The sequence below is a fragment of the Sander vitreus genome, chromosome 19 (genome assembly GCF_031162955.1).
Source record: "Sander vitreus isolate 19-12246 chromosome 19, sanVit1, whole genome shotgun sequence".
NCBI classification, from domain to species: domain Eukaryota; kingdom Metazoa; phylum Chordata; class Actinopteri; order Perciformes; family Percidae; genus Sander; species Sander vitreus.
Genome location: NC_135873.1, coordinates 17,495,504 through 17,516,381, shown reverse-complemented (window position 1 = coordinate 17,516,381; position 20,878 = coordinate 17,495,504). Strand labels below are relative to the sequence as shown.

General features: G+C 43.3%; 1 protein-coding gene across 2 annotated transcripts; it reads left to right on the top strand.

The window, feature by feature from the left end:
* Window positions 1-386: 386 nt before the first annotated feature.
* On the top strand, window positions 387-19,948 carry rce1a (Ras converting CAAX endopeptidase 1a). 2 transcript variants are annotated; one of them, XM_078276647.1, is made up of 8 exons: window positions 387-750; window positions 2,359-2,461; window positions 3,025-3,108; window positions 4,310-4,388; window positions 8,806-9,012; window positions 10,600-10,671; window positions 10,808-10,870; window positions 13,759-19,948. In XM_078276647.1, the coding sequence occupies exons 1-8, from the start codon at window positions 581-583 to the stop codon at window positions 13,986-13,988; spliced, it is 1,008 nt and encodes a 335-aa protein (XP_078132773.1). In that variant the 5' UTR covers window positions 387-580; the 3' UTR covers window positions 13,989-19,948. The 2 variants fall into 2 exon arrangements, with proteins under 2 accessions (XP_078132773.1, XP_078132774.1); XM_078276648.1 differs by having other exon boundaries at window positions 388-750; window positions 8,845-9,012.
* Window positions 19,949-20,878: the final 930 nt, after the last annotated feature.

Here is a 20,878-nt window from a genome sequence, read left to right as displayed (position 1 = left end):
TATCCACGACAGGGAAAGTGAGCCAGGATGAACTATACTAGTCAGGACCCTGAAACTGAAGCAGCTAAATGGAATTCAGCCTTCATTTATTTTATTATTCACAATCGTGCATTTCTTACCCTGCCACATCTAAATGTCTTCTGTCCAAAAAGGTTTAACTATTCAAGACAACCTATACTTTGTAATACTAATTTGCTTTGAGATTTTATGACAGTGTACTATTGAAGGTACTGGGCAAACCAGAGACAACGGTTGTTTGATGTAACCAAGGACATGACCATTGAAGAACATAATTAATTACACAGGATGGCAGTAATGAAAAAAATAAACAGAATAGAATACCGGCTGCCGTAAAACCTCGAAGAAGAAGGAAGGGGAAAAAAAAAAAGCAACATACGATGACGTCATTATAGAGCGCCGTGGAAGCTAGCACTTCAGCTAGCAACGTTAGCTCACGTTTTGAAAGGAGGTGTTTGACAACTTTACGCTTCATGTTGGCGGATGTTTTATCGTGTTAGATGGTCCACCAACCGCCCCGGTGCCGAGTAGTTGTTTGCTTGAGTCTCAACCGGCAGTCGTTATGGCAGAGGAGGAGGATTTATCACCAAACCTTCTGACAGAGGACATGGAACACAGCAATGGCGGCTTCGTACCTCCAGACGGTTTATGCTGGGTGTCAGTGCTGTCCTGTCTGCTGCTGGCGTGTTCGTACGTTGGGAGTTTATACGTGTGGAGGAGTGACCTGCCGAGGTGAGCCACACAGCGGCGGAGAGACACACTCTCAATGTGTTCAATATGGGTTTATTGCTTTCTGCTACGTGGTTTAGTTATACTATATTTATGTTCATTCCGGTGTTGTGTCGAACACTGTTCCCCCGTCGATATGTGTTACCTAAACTTGAAGCAAACCTTATCTCTAACCCTAACTACAGATGTGTTATGTGCTATGACACCGGCATAGCTTATGTATTCATTAGGCTCAGTGGGCTTTTACATTAAAGTCACAAAGAAGTTTGTTATTGAAATCATAATTAGTACACATGTTCTCTCAGAGCATGTGGTCCTCCTCACTGTATTTGACAGTGACATCAGTAGCGCCGCTATGTGGCCTGTAATGAAGTACTTAAAAATGGCTCTGATAAATACTCCCCTTGGCACAAACATGGACAAACTAGCTATTTGACGGCCCTAAGGCAAAATTAGCTGTAAGTCCCTTACTTATGCCCCCACCCCCCCACCTATGGGACGCATGCAACTCAAATTCAGCCATCCCGGAGCCTCATTTGTTAGTGCTTATGCTGCGTTCCAGACACAATTTTTAGCCCGTAAGTTACGACTTCAAGTCACGACTCACGACTTGGTAGCGTTCCAGGCAAAAGTCACGACAAAGTTAACTAGCGGCTACCTAACGTTGACGTAAGCTAGCGCTAGCTGATACTAGCGAGTTCTAGTCTGCGACATATTTTGGGCTTCATCTAATAGTATAGTAATAGTTCATCTGTAGTAGTACACAATCGTATGTGTGTTGTTTTGATTACACTGTGCGGAATTACTGTACGTTGCCTATTTATGTCTATTTATTTCTATTTCTCACCGTTAATCACCGGCGTCTGTACAGCATCAACAGGGGTCGCCATTGTTGTTTGTGTGTGTGTGACGTCAAAAACTGTAACTGGGAGTACAACGATCTAGTACGAGTTCACGGGTAGTAAGTAACGGGTTTGACTGCCGTTCCAGGGCACTTTCACGGGTAGAAGGTTGTGAAAACACGAGTTACGGGTTGCCTGGAACGCAGCATTATTTGTGGTCTGAGAGAGAGCGGGGAAAGAGGGATGCACTGTAGTCTATATCGACGACATTTCACTTACAGGATTGTTCAGGTGTTGCCGGAGGTCCCGCCGGATGTCCCTCATTTTTCGGCCGGACGGCCCTCACCTTCCGCTTTCATGTGTTGCTCTAAACTCCGGTCGATTTGGGAAACGTCCTCTGAGCTAGCACCGACAATCAAATTATATCTCTCTTTTTTTTTTGGAATAAAATTCTCATCACACACTCGACAGCCATTATAATTCCAGAGCTCACCTCCCCATGTCCACATGTTCCACCAAAACAAGTTCCTTCCCGAGGCTATTTTGCCGAGGCACCGTTGCTCCATCCGACGCGTAGCGCCGCCCAAGACAATTTGTAAATGGTTTAAAGACATGCCAATAAACCAGAGCACGTTTTTCTCCTATCCCGGAATGCTGTGTGGACTAGCCAGACCCTCCTCCGCTGCGCTGTGGAGGAAGGTCTGGCAATGCCAGACTATGTGATGTGTGATTTTATTTATTTTTTTTGTCTCTACTGGTCCTTCCTTAGGGATCACCCCACTGTGATAAAGAGACGCTTCACCAGTGTGCTCATCGTGTCGGGCCTGTCGCCTCTCTTTGTGTGGACATGGAGAGAATTCACAGGTGTCAGGGTGAGTCCATGTCTCCGAAACCACTGACCAGAACACCTGAGGATTAAACAAATGACTCATTTGACCGGGAATTAGGATTGGGCATCGAGAACCGATTCCGACTTGGAATCGTTTCAAAAATAACGATTCCAGTGGAATCGTTTCTTTATTGGAATCGTTTAGAGGATATAGTTTCAAATCCGATCACCGCTTCCCAATTTAACATGCGCAAGTTTTGGTCTCCGTAGCGGCCAGGCGCTTGTTGTGTTGCAGCCTTGGAGCTCAGTAAGCAGCGCTCTAGTCTGGCTTTATTTTACGTTGAAAAAGCTGTAAAACTGCAAACCACCATTGGATCAAAATAAAACGTTCCTCTTATTTGTGAAAATAGGCATGTGACCCGTTTCAACTCCACCCCTCAGAGACTCTCAATCGATAAGAACCGGAATCGAAAGGAAGAATTGAAATTAGAATAGTTAAAATCCAGACGATGCCCAACCCTACCGTATATGTGCTGTTGTGTCGTGCTGCTGTCTGACACATTAGCTGTTGTATTATCAGACTGAGTCTGGCTTTTGACTTGTCAGACTGGCCCATCGTTACTGGCTCTCATGGGGATCCACTTCGAAGGCCTCATTCCTGCCATAATACTTCCTCTGATGCTCACTATGGTAAGAAACAAGTCTTCTATGATATGATGGTGATTCATTGGCTCCTTGGATGTCGCCGGTTGCTTAAGTTATAATCAGAATTTAACAAGCTGGAGCTTAAAGTGATGGTTCGGACTAATTTCACCCTAGGCTGCTTTGCACCTTGACCTCGAGCCAAACAAACCCCCCCCAAATAAGCTTTTTTCCCTTGTTATAACGTTGGTCGAGTTAGCGTTATCAGCTGGTTAGTTTAGTGCAGGCGCTAATGGATCCAGGTTTGTATCTCGTAAATGACCCCACTAATAATGCCCGAAATGATACCAAACTTCTACAGTAGTACAAATAGGTTATGTACTCATAAAACGAAGGATTGGAAAGTTTGTAAGTACACCATGGATTGTCTCTCTTTTGGAGTTGGCCTCAAGTGGCCATTCGATCAACTGCAGCTTTTGGCACTTCCACATTGGCTTCATCAGAGACGGTTTAGAACCGAGATGCCCCAACTCAGAGTAGTTTCCTGTCTCTATGTCCCGTGGGCTCCGCCACCGCCACGCCTCTTTAGGAGACTAGCAGGTCTAGAGTGTATTTATTCCAATGGGAGAAGTGAACGTGGACACAGATTAAGAGCGATTCTTTCGCCCCATAGTCACCAAAGTAAATATTGGACCCACTCTTCAACAAGCCACATATCTCCAGAACATTCTGACACTAAACTGGCATTTTTCAGACGGACACATCAGGAGAAAATGAACTTAGTTTGAGACCTGTTCCTGTCTCAGGACCAAACTCTCCCGAGATCTGGCAACACAGAGAAGCTAACGTCAGCTAACGTTGGTGAACACCCTAACAAAACTAATCTCCGTGATGCTAAATATGTCTTTGAGCTGTGTAAATATCTAACGTTAGCAAAAGCACATATTAATAAATGATTCAAATCTAGCTTTTCGTCCATCCACACGACGTTCGCTACACGTTCAAATGAGGCCACGCCCCTTTAGGAGACAGGAAGTGTGTACCTTTTCATACCGTTGGCGCTGCTTGAAATGCGCTATCTTTAGTATAGAGGATCTTTGACTTCATGTTTCAGCACCAGAGGCTGAAGCTTGGTCAGAACTGTGTGTGTGTGTGTGTGTGTGTGTGTGTGTGTGTGTGTGTGTGTGTGTGTGTGTGTGTGTGTGTGTGTGTGTGTGTGTGTGTGTGTGTGTGTGTGTGTGTGTTGCAGGTCCTGTTTCTGGGCCCCCTCATGCAGTTGGCCATGGACTGTCCCTGGAGCTTTATGGATGGGATCCGGGTGGCCTTAGGTGAGACAGCCAAAAGGCTGGACTTTTTAAATTTTTTTTTTAACATCACAGATTTTAGGGTCATTTCCAAATTGGACCACATCTCCGTCATAGACTGTATAATATTAATGGACACAGCATGTGTGACGTCAGCCATTGGTTTGTGGAGATCTGCAATGAGTCGTCGAGCTTGCCGTTGCGGGCGCCGCCATCCTGGTTGCGGATGTGACGATTTTAGACGAGAGGGAGGAGTGAGTGAGGGAGGAGTTACGTTACACCCTTTCACTGGCAATCACATCATAGCTACGCCCTAAAACACCCCCTGCCGATTATAAAATCAACGCGACCATAAATCAAAAAATGGAACATCATTCTGTGTTGCAGAAGACTTAAAACTAGTGATTGAGAGCATAAACTCATTATGAAAATGTTTACTGAAGTAATAAATCAAGTGAGAAGTGGGTCACTTTCTCAGAGACTTCTACAGAAACCAAACTCCTTTTGCAACCGCACGTGTCGCCCCCTGCTGGAAGTCAGATATAATACAGGTTTAAGGAGTCTCCCCCTGCTGGAAGTCAGATATAATACAGGTTTAAGGAGTCTCCCCCTGCTGGAAGTCAGATATACAGGTTTAAGGAGTCTCCCCCTGCTGGAAGTCAGATATAATACAGGTTTAAGGAGTCTCCCCCTGCTGGAAGTCAGATATACAGGTTTAAGGAGTCTCCCCCTGCTGGAAGTCAGATATAATACAGGTTTAAGGAGTCTCCCCCTGCTGGAAGTCAGATATAATACAGGTTTAAGGAGTCTCCCCCTGCTGGAAGTCAGATATAATACAGGTTTAAGGAGTCTCCCCCTGCTGGAAGTCAGATATAATACAGGTTTAAGGAGTCTCCCCCTGCTGGACTTCAGATAGAAAGCAGGTTTAAGGAGTCTCCCCCTGCTGGAAGTCAGATATAATACAGGTTTAAGGAGTCTCCCCCTGCTGGAAGTCAGATATAATACAGGTTTAAGGAGTCTCCCCCTGCTGGACTTCAGATATAATACAGGTTTAAGGAGTCTCCCCCTGCTGGAAGTCAGATATAATACAGGTTTAAGGAGTCTCCCCCTGCTGGAAGTCAGATATAATACAGGTTTAAGGAGTCTCCCCCTGCTGGACTTCAGATATAATACAGGTTTAAGGAGTCTCCCCCTGCTGGACTTCAGATATAATACAGGTTTAAGGAGTCTCCCCCTGCTGGACTTCAGATAGAGTGCAGGTTTAAGGAACTTCCGCTTTTGCAGCACTTCGCCAAACCGGATGCTTTGTCCATTAATATTAACAGTCTATGATCTCCATACAAATTGTTTGGGTTGGCCTGTAACAGTTATTATCTTTATCTTTTATTTTTTAAATTTAACATGTTCAAAATAAATGTAATTTAAAAAAAAAAAAAAACATTATTACGCAGTTGTCTAATCACAATTTTTTGACATAATCGCAGCTTCTTTGTTTAACCGCAATTAATTGCTAACATTAGCTGAGGTCCTAAGGGGTATGGCTGTCGGTGGTAATCAGTGTTTCCCACACATAGGTTGTACTTGGTCCAGGTAGATAACATCCAAATTAAATTTTTCTTCCCCCCCAATCAACGATGTATTTTTTTATACGATCGGCCTCCAGCCCCTCCCCCTCGTGAAGTCGCGCTCCGTGTGCATGGCAGCGTCAACGCTTTACTGCAGGCTCAGAGGCTATAGTTAGTAGTAACTCCCTGCTGCTGCTGGTCTTGCCGTGGGATTAACTGTATTAACGAAGCGTGGAAATGTCGCGGCCACACCGCTGTGAAAGCTCCCTGAACGACATTTATCAGTTTGGTTGTTACCCCTGTCCACGGCAGTCTGCTCAGTTTTCAATTCAATTTTATTTATAGTATCAAGTCATAACAAGAGTTATCTCGAGACACTTTACAGATAGAGTAGGTCTAGACCACACTCTATAATTTACAAAGATCCAACCATTCCAGTAATTCCCCCAAGAGCAAGCATTTAGTGGCGAGGAAAAACTTCCTTTTAGGGAGAAACCTGGGACAGACCCAGGCTCTTGGTAGGCGGTGTCTGACGGTGCCGGTTGGGGGTGTGATGAACAGTGGCAATAATAGTCACAAAGATAATGGAACAGTGACTACAAATGGTCGTAGTTCATGTCATAACAGGGCACTGGAGGGCGTTACAGGATGTAGCATGGCACAGCACAGCATGGGTGGGCGTAGCAAGACGCCGACACTTGGCAGGACACAGCCGGACGCTGCAGGGCATTGCAGAGCGTTGGACCACACTGACAGCTCCAACCAAGATCGTGGTGCCACCCTAATCCAAGGGAATATTCTGGGCGGGAAAAGAAACATAAGGACTCCGGGGAGTAAACTCCCCAGAGCTAGGTTAGTAACAAGCATTTCAGGGTCAAGGATGCACACAAATGGAAACGGATGGAAAGAGAGAGGAGAGAGCAGCTCGGTTTGTCACAGGAAGGAAGGAACTTCCCCCGTAGTCTAGAACTATAATAGCATAACTAAGAGAGGCAGGCCAAAGAGAGGAGCCTGATCGGGCTAGAACTCTCCCCAACCTTGTCCGGGCTGTACTGGCCTGCCTCCCTCTACTCTATTCGCTCCCTAACTATAAGCTTTATCAAAGAGGAGTGTTTTCAGTTTATTCTTAAATATGGTGATGGTGTCTGCCCCTCGAACCCAGACCGGGAGCTGGTTCCACAGGAGAGGAGCCTGATAGCTGAAGGCTCTGGCTCCCATCCTACTTTTAGAGACTCTAGGAACCACGAGAAGCTCTGAATTCTGGGAGCGTAGTGCTCTAGTGGGACAATAAGGTACTATGAGCTCCTCTAGATATGATGGTGCCTGACCGTTTAGAGCTTTGTAGGTCAGGAGAAGGACTTTAAAGTCAATCCTGGATTCTATAGGAAGCCAATGCAGAGAAGCTAATACTCCACTCCATATCTTTATAATGAAGCTAACCGCCTTCAGTTCTTGTTCTCCGTGCCTGAATCCATTAACTGTATTTATGGACTTGAGCCTGAATAAAACCCGAGATTTTATTATGTTGCCTGTAAAAGTTTGAATCTAAAACTCAGAGTTGTTTGAATGACAGAAATCTTCAGATGAGATCTTAATGAATGCAACAAGGACAGTAGCCTACAAAACTGTGTTTACGATCCCCAAAACACGGATTAAAAAACTTTTTAAAAAAAAACGAACAATGATCTAACAAAAAATAACTTTAGATAGCCTAAGTCTTATATGATTTAACAGGAATTAGGAGGAGACAGTGTTGAGATTTTTAATAACATGTAACTGTCTGTATGGATCATAGTATTAAGGTTAAGTTACATATAATAGCTTATTTGGGCTCCGGGTAATCAGGTATTTTATCTGCTGAGCCATAACATTTGACAAACCATCATGGCTACATCTGTATCTTTTATCATCTTTTAGTCTGATGTGTTTAATATGTAAATAGTTATTTATTCTGCCCACCAAAAGTAAATCGTCAACACTGGGATGGGAAACAGTGCGTAATTGTCAATTTTATGGTCATTTAAGCAAGAACTGCAATGTTTTATGATAATAAAAGAGGCGTGGTTTACTTCATAGGCTGTGTACTTGTGTTACTACATTTTCTGGGTCCCATAACATTAGGGCTGGGTACCAAATTCAGTACTTTTTAGGCACTGACCGAATTGTGTCTAAAGTATCGAGTATCGAAAAATGCCTTGTCATTCAAAACCCAGTTTCAATACCTAAGGAGTCAAACTCATCAGCGTCAGTGAGCCAATGAGCACGCAACATGTTTCTACCAAGGTCTAATAATGTTTGCGATTGGCTGTCAGAGACACGCAGGAAAAAATACATGAAATGATTTGTGCCGTGGCCAGGTTGGCTCAGCGGGTGGAGCGGGCGCACATGTACTGAGAGGTTTATGCCTCGACGCAGAGGTCCAGGGTTTGAATCCGACCTGTGACAATTTCCTGCATGTCTCTCTCCCCTTTCTCACCTAGCTGTCCTGTCAAAATTAAAGGCGGAAAATTGGTATCGAAAAAAATCATTTAGGAACGAGTATCGAAGTCATGGTATTGGTATCGAAATGAATTAAAACGATACCCTGCATAACGGAGACGTATAACAAAAGATGTATCCTGGGATTCATTCAAAACTTTAATTCGTTTGAAAAAGTAATAAATAAATATCTTTTTTAATTGGACTGAATAAGACAATTATATCGTTCATTGCAATTATTTCCGAGACAATTACTTGTACAGCAACATTTGGAATTGTCACATCTTTTAAGTTTGGGTTGTATATCCATAGCGGCACTCATTTCTTAGCCCAAATTCTGCTGCAGGAAAAGAAGGAGAGAGTCGGTGGACTATTACGAAGTGCTTTCTCTACTTTAGGTGGAAATACAGTGCCCCCCTGTCTCTGTCTCCCCGCAGACCCGTGGTTCTGGATGCTGTGTTTCAGCGACATGCGCTGGCTGAGGAATCAGGTGGTGGCGCCGCTGACAGAGGAGCTGGTGTTCAGGGCCTGCATGCTGCCCATGCTGGTGCCCTGTGCTGGCCCTCTCACCGCCATCTTCACCTGCCCCCTCTTCTTTGGAGTGGGTGAGTTCTGTCTCGGGCTGGGTACCAAATTCGATACTTTTTAGTAGGGTTGGCACGATATTGACAAAATGTGATATTGCGATATTCATTATGAATATTGCGATATCGATATTGGTTTCGCTATTTCTCCAACATGTGTAAAATTACAAAAGTTATGGGAAAACGCATCAAAATGGATTCATAACGACACAAGGTTTATTTCAACTGACAGTCATATTGGACTGGTACAACATGAATAAATAAATAAATAATGACCATGTCTACAGAACAGGACATGTTTTACTGGTTGGACAGTATAAAATAAATAAATAAAGAGAACAGGACATGTATTACTGGTGGGACAGTATGAAATAAATAAAGAGAACAGGACATGTATTACTGGTGGGACAGTATAAAATAAATAAAGAGAACAGGACATGTATTACTGGTGGGACAGTATAAAATAAATAAATAAAGAGAACAGGACATGTATTACTGGTGGGACAGTATAAAATAAATAAAGAGAACAGGACATGTATTACTGGTGGGACAGTATAAAATAAATAAAGAGAACAGGACATGTATTACTGGTGGGACAGTATAAAATAAATAAATAAAGAGAACAGGACATGTATTACTGGTTGTACATTATAAAAACAATACATAAAGAGCATGTCTACAGAACAGGACATATTAGAAACAATAATAAAAAAATATTGCGTACTTATTGCGTACGACTTTCGATATAATATTGCGCAACGTGATATCGCGATAACGATATCCAGTCGACATATAATGCACCCCTACGATTTTTAAAATGGTTTCTTTTCCCTAGAATCGTGATCTTTTTTCCTTCTTTTTTAAACGTTTATACAGTCCCGCCGACGGCGACTACATCATATCTGTTTCCAGCAAAACAGAGCGAAAGCATACCCGTTTTCTGACCGAAAGCAGAAAATCCACGTTATGTTCTTCTTTACAAATGAAATGAATGTCAGACCGACTGACTGACTGACATGTGATGTGTGTTCTTCTTAGAAAACATTTTTAGAGATGTCTCATGATATATTGTCTCTAGAAGTGTATTATTCACATTGTATTGTGTATGGTGACAGAATCAAATTGGGACAACAGCACATCGTCCCAACCCTAGTATCGAGTATCGAAAAATGCCTCATCATTCAATACCCAATTTCAATACATAAGGAGCGTCAGTGAGCCAATAAGCATGCAGCATGCATTCTACCAAGATCTTATAAGGTTTGTGATTGGCTGTCTAGTGTTACACGTCGTAGAGGTATGCAGGAAAATCTCGTTTTGGAACCTGTTGCAGGCATCAAGTTCAAAATGAGTGAATCTTTGCACACAACAATACAACAAAATGTATCGGTCGAGCGTTAAATATCTTGTCTTTGTAGTGTATTGAATTGAGTATGGGTTGAAAAGGATTTGCAAATGACTGTATTCTATATAACGCCCCAACTTCATTGGAGTTGGGGTTTGTACATTTAGTTTTGATTCCATGTAGCAGTCGTAGCACATGAAAGCAGCGGATTCACGCCAACGCTTGTTGCACAGTTGATTGATGTCGCTGCGTCTCTCCTCCAGCTCACTTCCACCATGTGATTGAGCTGCTGCGGTTCAGGCAGGGGACGCTGTCAGGGATCTTCCTCTCTGCAGGTGAGCGCCGATGTGTTGAGTGATGTGTCACCGTTATAGTGCAGTCCCAGTGACTGATCATCACGCTCGCGTCAGTTGGCGATACAGTCGTAGGAAGAAGCTGATGATGAACCGTGTTTTCTCTGGTCTACCACAGTGTTCCAGTTCTCCTACACAGCAGTGTTTGGGGCCTACACTGCCTTCATCTTTATCAGAACAGGTGAGATGCTTCTCATTTACATCCGACACTTATGACTTGCATTTTGTATCTTCTGTCTATGTTTGGACGCTAATAAAGATCCTTCACTTAGTTCAGTTTATTAGTTTATAATGTCGTGGACAGTCCCGCTTAATTCAGTGTACAGTAAAAGGAGCAGCTTAAAGATAGGTTTATGGTCGCGGAGGTGTTCCGGGCGCGAGGGGCGCGCGCCATAAAGTTACGTTGCCACGGCTGTCGTTTCCAGCGCGAAGGCTTCGCATGCCGTCGCGGCGCGTGGTCTCGCACCTCTGAATTTTTGTAACTACGCGCCCACTGCGCGCGCTGTGTGTCAAAGCTAAAAGCGGCTTCATGTAAAGAGTGTTCTTCACAGTGTTACAGGCAGACAGTCATTTCGATTTGGAGATGAACAACGGTAACGTTAAAGGAACACGCCGACTTATTGGGACTTTGTCTTATTCCCCGTATCCCCCAGTTAGATAAGTCCATACATACCCTTCTCATCTCCGTGCGTGTTGAAACTCTGTCTGACCCCCCCACCGCTAGCCTAGCTTAGCACAGATGCTGGAGGTAACCGGCTCCACCTAGCCTACTGCTCCCAATAAGTGACGAAGGCGAAGCACTGCTACTTGGCTAACATGTAAACAGGAAAATGCTGGCGTTATTTTGTCACTTATTGGACCTACACTGCAGCCAGCCACCAGGGGGCTATCCAGAGGTTGTGGCTTCACTTTTACTGATACTAGGATGTCGAAGGAATGTCCCACCCTACTCTGTCTTACTCTGCCTCTGATTGGCTTACCCTGGTATTTTTACCCTAACCAAATCTCACTCCTCGTGCCTAAACCTAATCGATAGGGATCAACCGATACTGTTTTTTCAAGGCCGATACCGATTATTAGTAGTTAATAAAACCGATATTTGGAATTTCGAAAACGATATTTGGAACCGATATATATATATATATATATATATATATATATACAACGAAAATGAAAATCTTTAGGTCAAACAAGATTTTGGAATGTTCCAAAACGCAAAACTTTGTTTCGATGCTTTAAGCAGATATTTAATAACTTAGAAACTTTCAACTAGGGATGCAGCAGTTAACCGATTTCACTATTAACCGTGCTTTAAAACGTCACGGTTAATTAAGCGTAAAGGCTCCGCTACACCGAGTGTTAACTGACTGCATGTTATATGTAGCAGTGTGTGCAGTTCTTATTAAACCGCCTTGACAACATAAACGTTCACGTTTGCGCACACGCGGCGCATCAGACGCCGGTCCGGACACCGCGATGAGTGACGGTGGCTCTCCGTGGTGGGATAACTTACTGCTGCAATTTTTTAACGTTACATTGAGTTAGCAAACGGCAGGAAAACGCCGAGCAGAGCCATCCCCCGACCTCAGGACAGCTGCAGCTGCAACAGGGAAGTCAACCCAAGTTGGTAAGCTTGCTAGCAACTTCATTGTTTGTTAATGTTGTTGTTAATTGTTTGTCAGCTTGTTAACGTTACCAGTCAGCTAACGTTGGCCTGTCTAATGTTAACGGTAACGCTACAGTTAACAGCTAAAGACGTTTGCCTTTACAGTGAGCGAGCTGACGATAGTTTTACTTTCGTATGTGTCAAAACTACAGCTACAGCTCAAACATGTCGTCACTGACGTTACCACTTAACGTTACTTACTTACTTCTCTTCATCCCCTGGGGGACATAAGGCTGTCGCATTTATTCTTGGCAACATGCTGCACATCTCCCTGTGACAGGTGCATCTTGTCCAGCAGCTCCACCAACTTCTAGACACAGCAGCTAGCAGGGCCGTTTCTATCCCAAAAAGGGCCAACTTCTTCTCTAGTCTCTAATCTTTTCAGATCACACAACAATCAATCATTTTCAAAACTGGCAGCAATAAATAACACATTAAAATCTAGAGTGTTCATGTAATTTCATACTTTAGCAGTGAAATTAATTAATGCATAATAATCGTGATAATTGTGAAACCGTGATTATTTTTACAAAATCTATAATCGTTGCATCCCTACTTTCAACATAATGCACAGTAAAAGTCACATAGTGTTGTGGGGGCGGGACATTAAAGTGCTCATATTATGCTCATTTTCAGGTTCACAATTGTATTTAGAGGTTATATCAGAATAGGTTTATGTGGTTTAATTTTCAGAAAACACCATCTTTTTGTTGTACTCCACATTGCTGCAGCTCCTCTTTTCACCCTGTGTGTTGAGCTCTCTGTTTTAGCTACAGAGTGAGACATCTCACTTCTGTTCCATCTTTGTTGGGAGTCGCACATGCTCAGTAGCTAGTTAAGGACTACTAGCCAGTCAGAAGCAGAGTATGAGGATGTGTCATGCTAGCAGCTAGGCGAGCATTATAACGTGTGTTCCAAAGTGACCACGTTTGTCTCTGAAGTAAAGGCTGGACTACAATAGAGCTGTTTGGAGCAGTTTGTGAACAGTGTTTTCTGTTGGAGATGGTAAGACCCTTTGGGGTGGACTTTGGGCTTTTTCACTTTGTAAACCTATAACATGCACAAAAAAGATATATAACACAATAAAGGAAAGGGAAAAAGCCAAAAAGCATAATATGAGCACTTTAAGTCAGACTCAATGGTGAGTGAAACTGAAGCAGAGGGACAGACACAGAGCTGTAGCCGAGCCTAAGTAGGGCACTTTTTAATTAATTAACTTTATCAGTTATTGGGCAAATAAAACGCAGATACAGATCATCTGCAAACTGCTAACAAACGGCCCGATAATCGGTATGAGTACGAGCCAATCCGAGGCAGAGTAGGACGGGACATTCCTTCGCCATCGCATATTTGCATACAGGTAACCTCCCAGTGTTACCGTTTCCTCTTCCTGTGTGTTGCAGGTCACCTGATAGGTCCGGTTCTCTGCCACTCCTTCTGTAACTACATGGGTTTCCCAGCGATCAGTGCAGCGATGGAGCACCCCCACCGCCTCACTGTCCTCTCCTCCTACCTGATGGGGGTCCTCCTCTTCCTCTTCTTCCTCTTCCCCTTCACTGACCCCTCCTACTACGGCCTCCCCACACCGGTGTGCACCCTCACCTCCTCCCCCAGCTCCCTCTGCCTCTCCTGATCCCTGCCCCCCATCCCCCCACCCTTCTCTGCAGTTGTCATGTCACCTTCCACTGACCAAGCAGTTGAGGATGTTTTTTGTTGCCAAGTTAGAGTTCAGGTCCGGTCCAGTTTGGACCGACCGCTTTAACAGCCATGTGGACTAAGTTGCCACGGAGAGGGGTGGGGGAAAGCTGTAGCCATGTCCTATGGTTGATGGACCCTTGATATGTCGATGCATTTACTTGACATATTCCGCGGCCTACGCTGCCACCCTGATACTGCTTTTAGTGTAGTTAGAACACTGAAGTTCCTCTCACACTGATGGATCTCATCAGTTTGTGTTGAAGCGTCACAATGTACCTTTTTGGTGTACCTAGTTCCCACTCAGCACGCCTCATCGTCTTAACGCATCATTCTGGTTTATTACAACTTAGGTCTTATTTTTCATCATTTTGGCAGCCATTTATATCAGTAATAAGTAATTGCAAGACTTGGAATCAAAGTGACATCCCAAAGAAGTCCAGTCAGACAGGTGTGAACAAATTCCCGGGGGAACAGTAAACGTATTAGCTGTCTGTAGTAAACATCAATCCACTTCCTTGTTCAACAGCTGATCTACTGCACTTGTAGCAGTTGTACGCCTACGTTAGGGCTGCAGCTGCTGACTGTTTTCGCGTTTAAGTGATTCATCCACGACACCAAAGATGTCGAGAATGTCCTTTCAGGGTGATGCCTGTCACAGGATACTGTGCCATCCTATTCTTTAGCATTAAAGGGAGCAATTTTATCGTATTGGCTCGGCGGATCAGCACTTTCGGCTACCGTACCTTGGCTTCTGCTGTATGGTGCTTCCAAATGTTTGTCCATGTTAAAAAAAAGAAGTGAAACATTGGCCAGTATATCGAAAGAAAAACTATTGATAATGGCATTGGAGCGGGCTCTAATTGTTAAGGACGTTTTGACAGTTTGACCTCCAATAGTGGTTTAGATAATCTGGATAAACTGTTGGTTTATTTAGTCTGTTTTTACGCCCCTCTTCATCAAAAGAAATGACGGTCAAAACTATGAAAATTCGACCTGAATTGTAGAGTTCTGCTACCTAACAGGTCTCGACAAAGTATCGGGTTTTGGGTTCGGGTTGGGCTCATTTTGTCGCGTTAGGGTTGGGATTTTAAATTTGGCAGTACTAGTTGGGTTCAGTTGACTCTAAAAGGCCTGGTCTGGTGCGTATGTATCAAGTTGTAATAAACCGGAGTTATCCTTTAATGCTTTTGAGCATTTCCTGAGTGACACATAGAAATGGTTGTAGTGGTTTGTTGGAGAATCAGTATTCCAGTGAAGAAAGGGAGTGTCCCAACCCTCACAAAAAAATATCGCTGCACTGCATTCTGGTCTATAGAGGCCCAGAGAGATGTTGGCATGTAGCCTCTCCTGGTTAGGATTTCTCTCCATATGATTGTTGAATGGTCAGTGACCCTGCTGTAGCTGCACTGGAGTACAGGGATGATGCTGTGATGTTGAAATAGGACGTATCCGCCAGGAATGGTGCAGCTGTACTTGTTTTTAACGTTCTGCTGGAAGCGGTCAGTGTTTTGTACGATATGTTAATGGTTATTTATATACCTCTGCATGTTTCAGTGCTGGTAGTTGTTTGTTTAGTCGGTGACGGTGGGTGATGGGATAGCTGGGGGGGGGTTCACTGTTCATATTGGCTGAAACGTACTCTATGTAAGTGCACAAACACAAAGGACAAACTTTTTGTTTATTTAGTCCATAGAAAGTACTACAGGTGTGAAAGGGGCTTACAGTACAATATTAAACCAAGGCAAGTCCTGTGTTGTTATGTAATTCACGGACTTCAGTTTATATTGTGCTCACATAGTCCATGCTACTTGAGAAAGTTGTCTTTAATCGAATTGAATTAAAATAACAAAAACGGTAAAAGAAAAAGAAAAGCAATCAAACAAGGGAACACAAGTGGTTAATTCCAGTGCCTCTTTCTGGCGTCACTGGGCGCTAAACGCTAGTTCTTAGGTGCTGTGTAGGTACATTTCATCATCTGACACCCTGTGCAGCCCGCGCCGAACCCAACATTTGTAACCTTTTGTGGACTGTCCGCACTACAAGTGCGCTAACTGTGCATGTGCTAGCAAAGCAAACTAGCGGCTTTTCCGTGTACCGTATGCATGTACCGTATTCCCCATTCTCGATCCTGTTCTAGTCTTGCGTTCCTACTTTCACTCCAATTGAGTTTGTGTGGCCTGCCACGTCTGCGTTTGTGTCCTTACACAGATTATGCCTTGGGCCTAAAGCTGGATTATGTTATTAGTTGTCTCTAGCTTGTTCTCTCGAGGATCTTTACTTTGAGGTCTCTTAGCCTCGTTTTCGTTGGCGAATTGCTAATTGTCACTGTTAAAATTTGGTTCTATGCTTTCTTAGGCTGTCTTTTACCCAGTGTATCTCTAGATGTAAAAAGGGGTGATTATGCCCGCTGCTCCCATTCTCTCTCACTTCAGTTATATGTTGCCTTTTAATTGAAGGGAGCGCAACACTCAGGTGTCGTTTAATAGAGTCAAGAGCGCTCCAGCCACTACACTGCATGCTGCTGCTGAAAGGTCATTGTGTCCACACCTGTACACACAGTTACTACGAGAACACACACAGTGTGCCACCAGCACATGACCCACTTAGAGGGAAATCATTTATTTATATCCCAGGGTTTGGCCATCATTCCCATCAGTTCTGGTAACATTTACTGACTTAACACCGGTATCTGCAGAGTTCAAAAAGAGTCCGACAGGCCAGCAACACAAGCAATTGCACAGGTTAATCAACTGTTTGTTCTTTCCCCCCATTTTGCCTTAAAGGGTAATTTTGTTTTTTTTCAACCTGGACCCTATTTTCCTATATTTTTGTGTGTGACTGATAGGAACAACAATCTTTGAAATTGTTCCAGTATTAAGCGTGAAGCATAATGGCCCTGACACACTAACCCGATAATCGGCCGACGAGGTCAGGGACTCGAGTCTGTTTGGTGTGTTCCTTGCCGTCGTCCGTCGGAGGAGCCATCGGCCTTCATTTTGGCCGACCTGACTTGCTGGGTCGGAGGGCGGGCAGTCAGACTCAGTGACCAATCTGATTGGTGGAGTGCTAACCCGGAAATGACGAGCAGGATGAGCGTGACTAGAGCCTCTCAAAATCTGACGAAAATCTTTTAAACTGACCTTTGTTGATCTGAAATGAAGACCGATTCAGCAACTGCACGGCCTATTTCTCGTCTAAAATGTTTTCAGAAACACGTTTCGGTGAAGTATCTTCGTAAAATATGAGATAGTATTCTGAACGAGCCCCCATTATGCCCGGTTGAAAAATCCGGGAGCAGCCAGACCCACGTGACGCGTTAGTTCAATCAACTGCCATTTTGCCAAACTTTCATTTTTTTGGGCGACAATACAGATTAGCGCCGCCTGCTGTTATGGAGACGGATTACATCTCGCGCATGCGTCGCGAGGCGTCGCTTCGGTGCGTTCCAAGGCACTTTTTGGACCTCGGGGAGCCGACCGATCAGTCCGACTGCCTTTTCTGGTAATGGTCGGCCGTTGGGTTGGTGTGTCAGGGGCTTAACCGGCAGCCACAGACCGGGCTGCAATGTAACCCTATGGGGCAAATGTGCATCGGCAATTTGGTCCACTGCAAGTTCTGTTTTTTGCCACTGACAGGCTCAGATTATTGTTCTAAGGGTCTGACAACATTATGGAAAGGATCCCTTCAGAGATAGACCTTTTTAAAAACCTCTTTGAGACCTTTCTGTTTAACCAGAAACGGCTCTGAGGTCGCTAGCGCTAAACCCACCAGACTCCATTTAAAAACGCAATACTTTTAGCGTGTATAGAGCCAACATATTTTCACATGTAAATCGGTAAACTATGTGTTTATTTCAACCAAAATTAGAGTTGTGATGGTTGGAAAAGTGGAAAGACGACCCAAAACGGCTTTTCATAGTTTTGTTTGTGGACTTTGAATGACGTGTATGTCATGATGCTAAAATTGCTGTTTTATTTACATGGAGTCTGGTGGCTTTATTTGAGCCGGTCAGTGGCAAAACAAGCATTTTTTTGAACTCGCTCGTTTCACTGACTGCCGACTGCAGCGATCTCGCTTAATACTGGACCAATGTCAAAGATTGCTGTTCCCATCAGTCACTTAGACACAAAAACATAGGACACCAGGTTGAAAAAAACCAAAAGGTACCCTTTTAAAGCTAACCCTTGGAGTTTCTGACCACTGGTAGCACTTGCAGCCATGTCTTTATCAGTGGCTCCAGCTTTTGTTTGTATCGTTCACACGGATGCACATGCAAACGCTCTCGAGAACGCAGGTGGTGCGATTCCCATCGTTTTCAGGCTATTCCACTGATTGACAGATGATGGCAGTAAGGTGCCTAGAAAAACCCCAACGAAGGCAGGGAGGAGGAAGATTGCTAGCTAGTAAACAGGGATGTAAAGAAACCTTGATTAACAAAAATCCATAAATCGGCTTTGCGAATGAATGTTCAATGAGGATTATGCATTAAACACTTTTAGGCCTCAGTGATACACACCGTATAGTGGTGAGAAACATGCAATGAAAATATAACTTTAGTTTTTTCCCAAGGAAACTCCCCAGGGCTTTAACGTAGAGAAGAACAGTCGCCTGCTTCACCAGACCTCAGCAACACTTTGTCATTAAATGTCATCATAACCAGCTAGAAATAATGGCCAAAACTGACAAAATGAAACTCATGATTCAATTGAACTTTTGTTTATGGTCAACATTTTTTTTAAACAATTTTTTATAGTTGTGTGCAATTGTATACTATTCTCATTCTCTAGAGGGGATATCAAGGTGCATCACTGGCTTTTCTTTTTGAAAATGTTATTTAATTTTGCCTTTTTTTTTATAGAGCGACTGGCACAACCAGCCAGAGTCCTCTCGGTGTGAAACAACCGGCTAGTAAATACGGAAGACCATTTCTTCATCGGAGCGGACTGTTAAGCTCTCGCTCCACTTGTTGGAAGTTATTCGTAGCTCACAGTTGGTGACGTTTGAGGTGCTTCTGAGAGTGCGAGAACTCAAAATGGCAAATAAAACTCTATAAGCTATACTTAAACTGTGAAGAGAAAGTGGGCTGCTTGGGTCTTCAGCAATAAATCCTATACGTGGCAACGTTTTTGGATCCATTTTTATGTGACTGAGCAAGTAAAGCAGATCTCTGAATGAAACATGGCTGTATAGTGTATTAAACTACCTGGCCGGTAATTCTTTAAAGGTCCCATATGGTGACACTTATACTTATCGTTTATGCGTCTATTAAATTACGGAAGATGATTAGGGCCACACGTGATGAAAATAAAGTCAGAATTCTGAGATTAAAGAATTCTGTTTTTAATCTCAGAATTATGAGATAAAAAAAGAAGTCAGAATTCTGACTTTATTCTCAAATTTCTGAGAATTAAGTCCGAACTCAAATATATATACTGTATGCATATATATTTTTTACATGTGGCCCTAATCCTCTTCCGTAATTAAACACTAATTTAATGGCGTTACCAAAAATATGAGTTGAGTTGATATTTCCGATTTCACATTTTCACAGCTTTTTACTTTGCACCCCCCGCCAACATGACACACAAAATCCCATTAAAAACCCATGTTCACCATGTGGGCCCTATTTATTAATATTATTATAATTGGACATGTGGTGTGAGTTTGTACCTTGCCTCGCTGAAGCTGGCAGCAGAGGGCAGCAGAGCACTGTGAGAGGCAGAGCTGGGGGGGGGGGGGCGTTCCATTCTGTTTATCACTCCTTACTTTAGCTTCTACACAATTATACCCTAATAGAGGAGATGGATGGAGAGAGCAGGGACCCTGTGGTGAGAGACTCCCTGTTGCCTGCTGCCTCCCACATTGGTTTGTTTTTAATTGCTCTACTATAGATTTTTTTTTAAAAATTTTATGTACCACAGCCATGCTTTACAGATAATCTATACAACAAAAGTCCATTAACACCTTGACCAGAGATTTCATTCACATATAAATGGATCTTCTGAAAGAGCTGGACGTCCAGTCGCAGTTTCCCTGGAGAGTTCTTTTATGACTTAATGGAACCATGGTTTATTGTTCGACATATTTCAATTCCCACGGCCGCAGTGTCAATAAGTCACTGAAATCTTGGTATTGTGTTTAGTTTTCCAAATATAAGTTTGAGGTTAGGGTTCAAATTAAATTTGACTATACAGAAATGATATGCCTCAAACATATTTAGTTAAATTATATATAAAGCCACTGTGTAGATCTGACCATAGTACATATAATTAGGGTTGGGCATCGTTTGGATTTTAACAATTGTGATTCCAATTGTGATTCTTCCTTTCGATTCCGGTTCTTATCGATTGAGAGTCTCTGAGGGGTGGAGTTAAAACGGGTCGCATGCCTATTTTCACAAATAAGAGGAACGTTTTATTTTGATCCAATGGTGGTTTGCAGTTTTACAGCTTTTTCAACGTAAAATAAAGCCAGACTAGAGCGCTGCTTACTGAGCTCCAAGGCTGCAACACAACAAGCGCCTGGCCGCTACGGAAACCAAAACGTGCGCATGTTAAATTGGGAAGCGGTGATCGGATTTGAAACTATATCCTCTAAACGATTCCAATAAAGAAACGATTCCACTGGAATCGTTATTTTTGAAACGATTCCAAGTCGGAATCGATTCTTGATGCCCAATCCTACATATAATACATGTTATAGCATCTTTTAAATTCTACTGACGCCATGTATTATTCTTTGTAGAAAAACGAACCAATTCCAGTGAAGATTTGGGTCAGCCTTTGGCCTCTTGTTTCCTGGTGCATGTGTGTGCATGTGTCATGA

Excerpts from the sequence above, each read along its gene's own strand:
- rce1a (XM_078276647.1), top strand. The coding sequence starts at position 581 with ATGGCAGAGGAGGAGGATTTATCACCAAACCTTCTGACAGAGGACATG. Across the intron at positions 3,109-4,309 it reads TTCCTCTGATGCTCACTATG|GTCCTGTTTCTGGGCCCCCT; the intron begins GTAAGAAACAAG and ends TGTGTGTTGCAG. Across the intron at positions 10,871-13,758 it reads CTTCATCTTTATCAGAACAG|GTCACCTGATAGGTCCGGTT; the intron begins GTGAGATGCTTC and ends TGTGTGTTGCAG.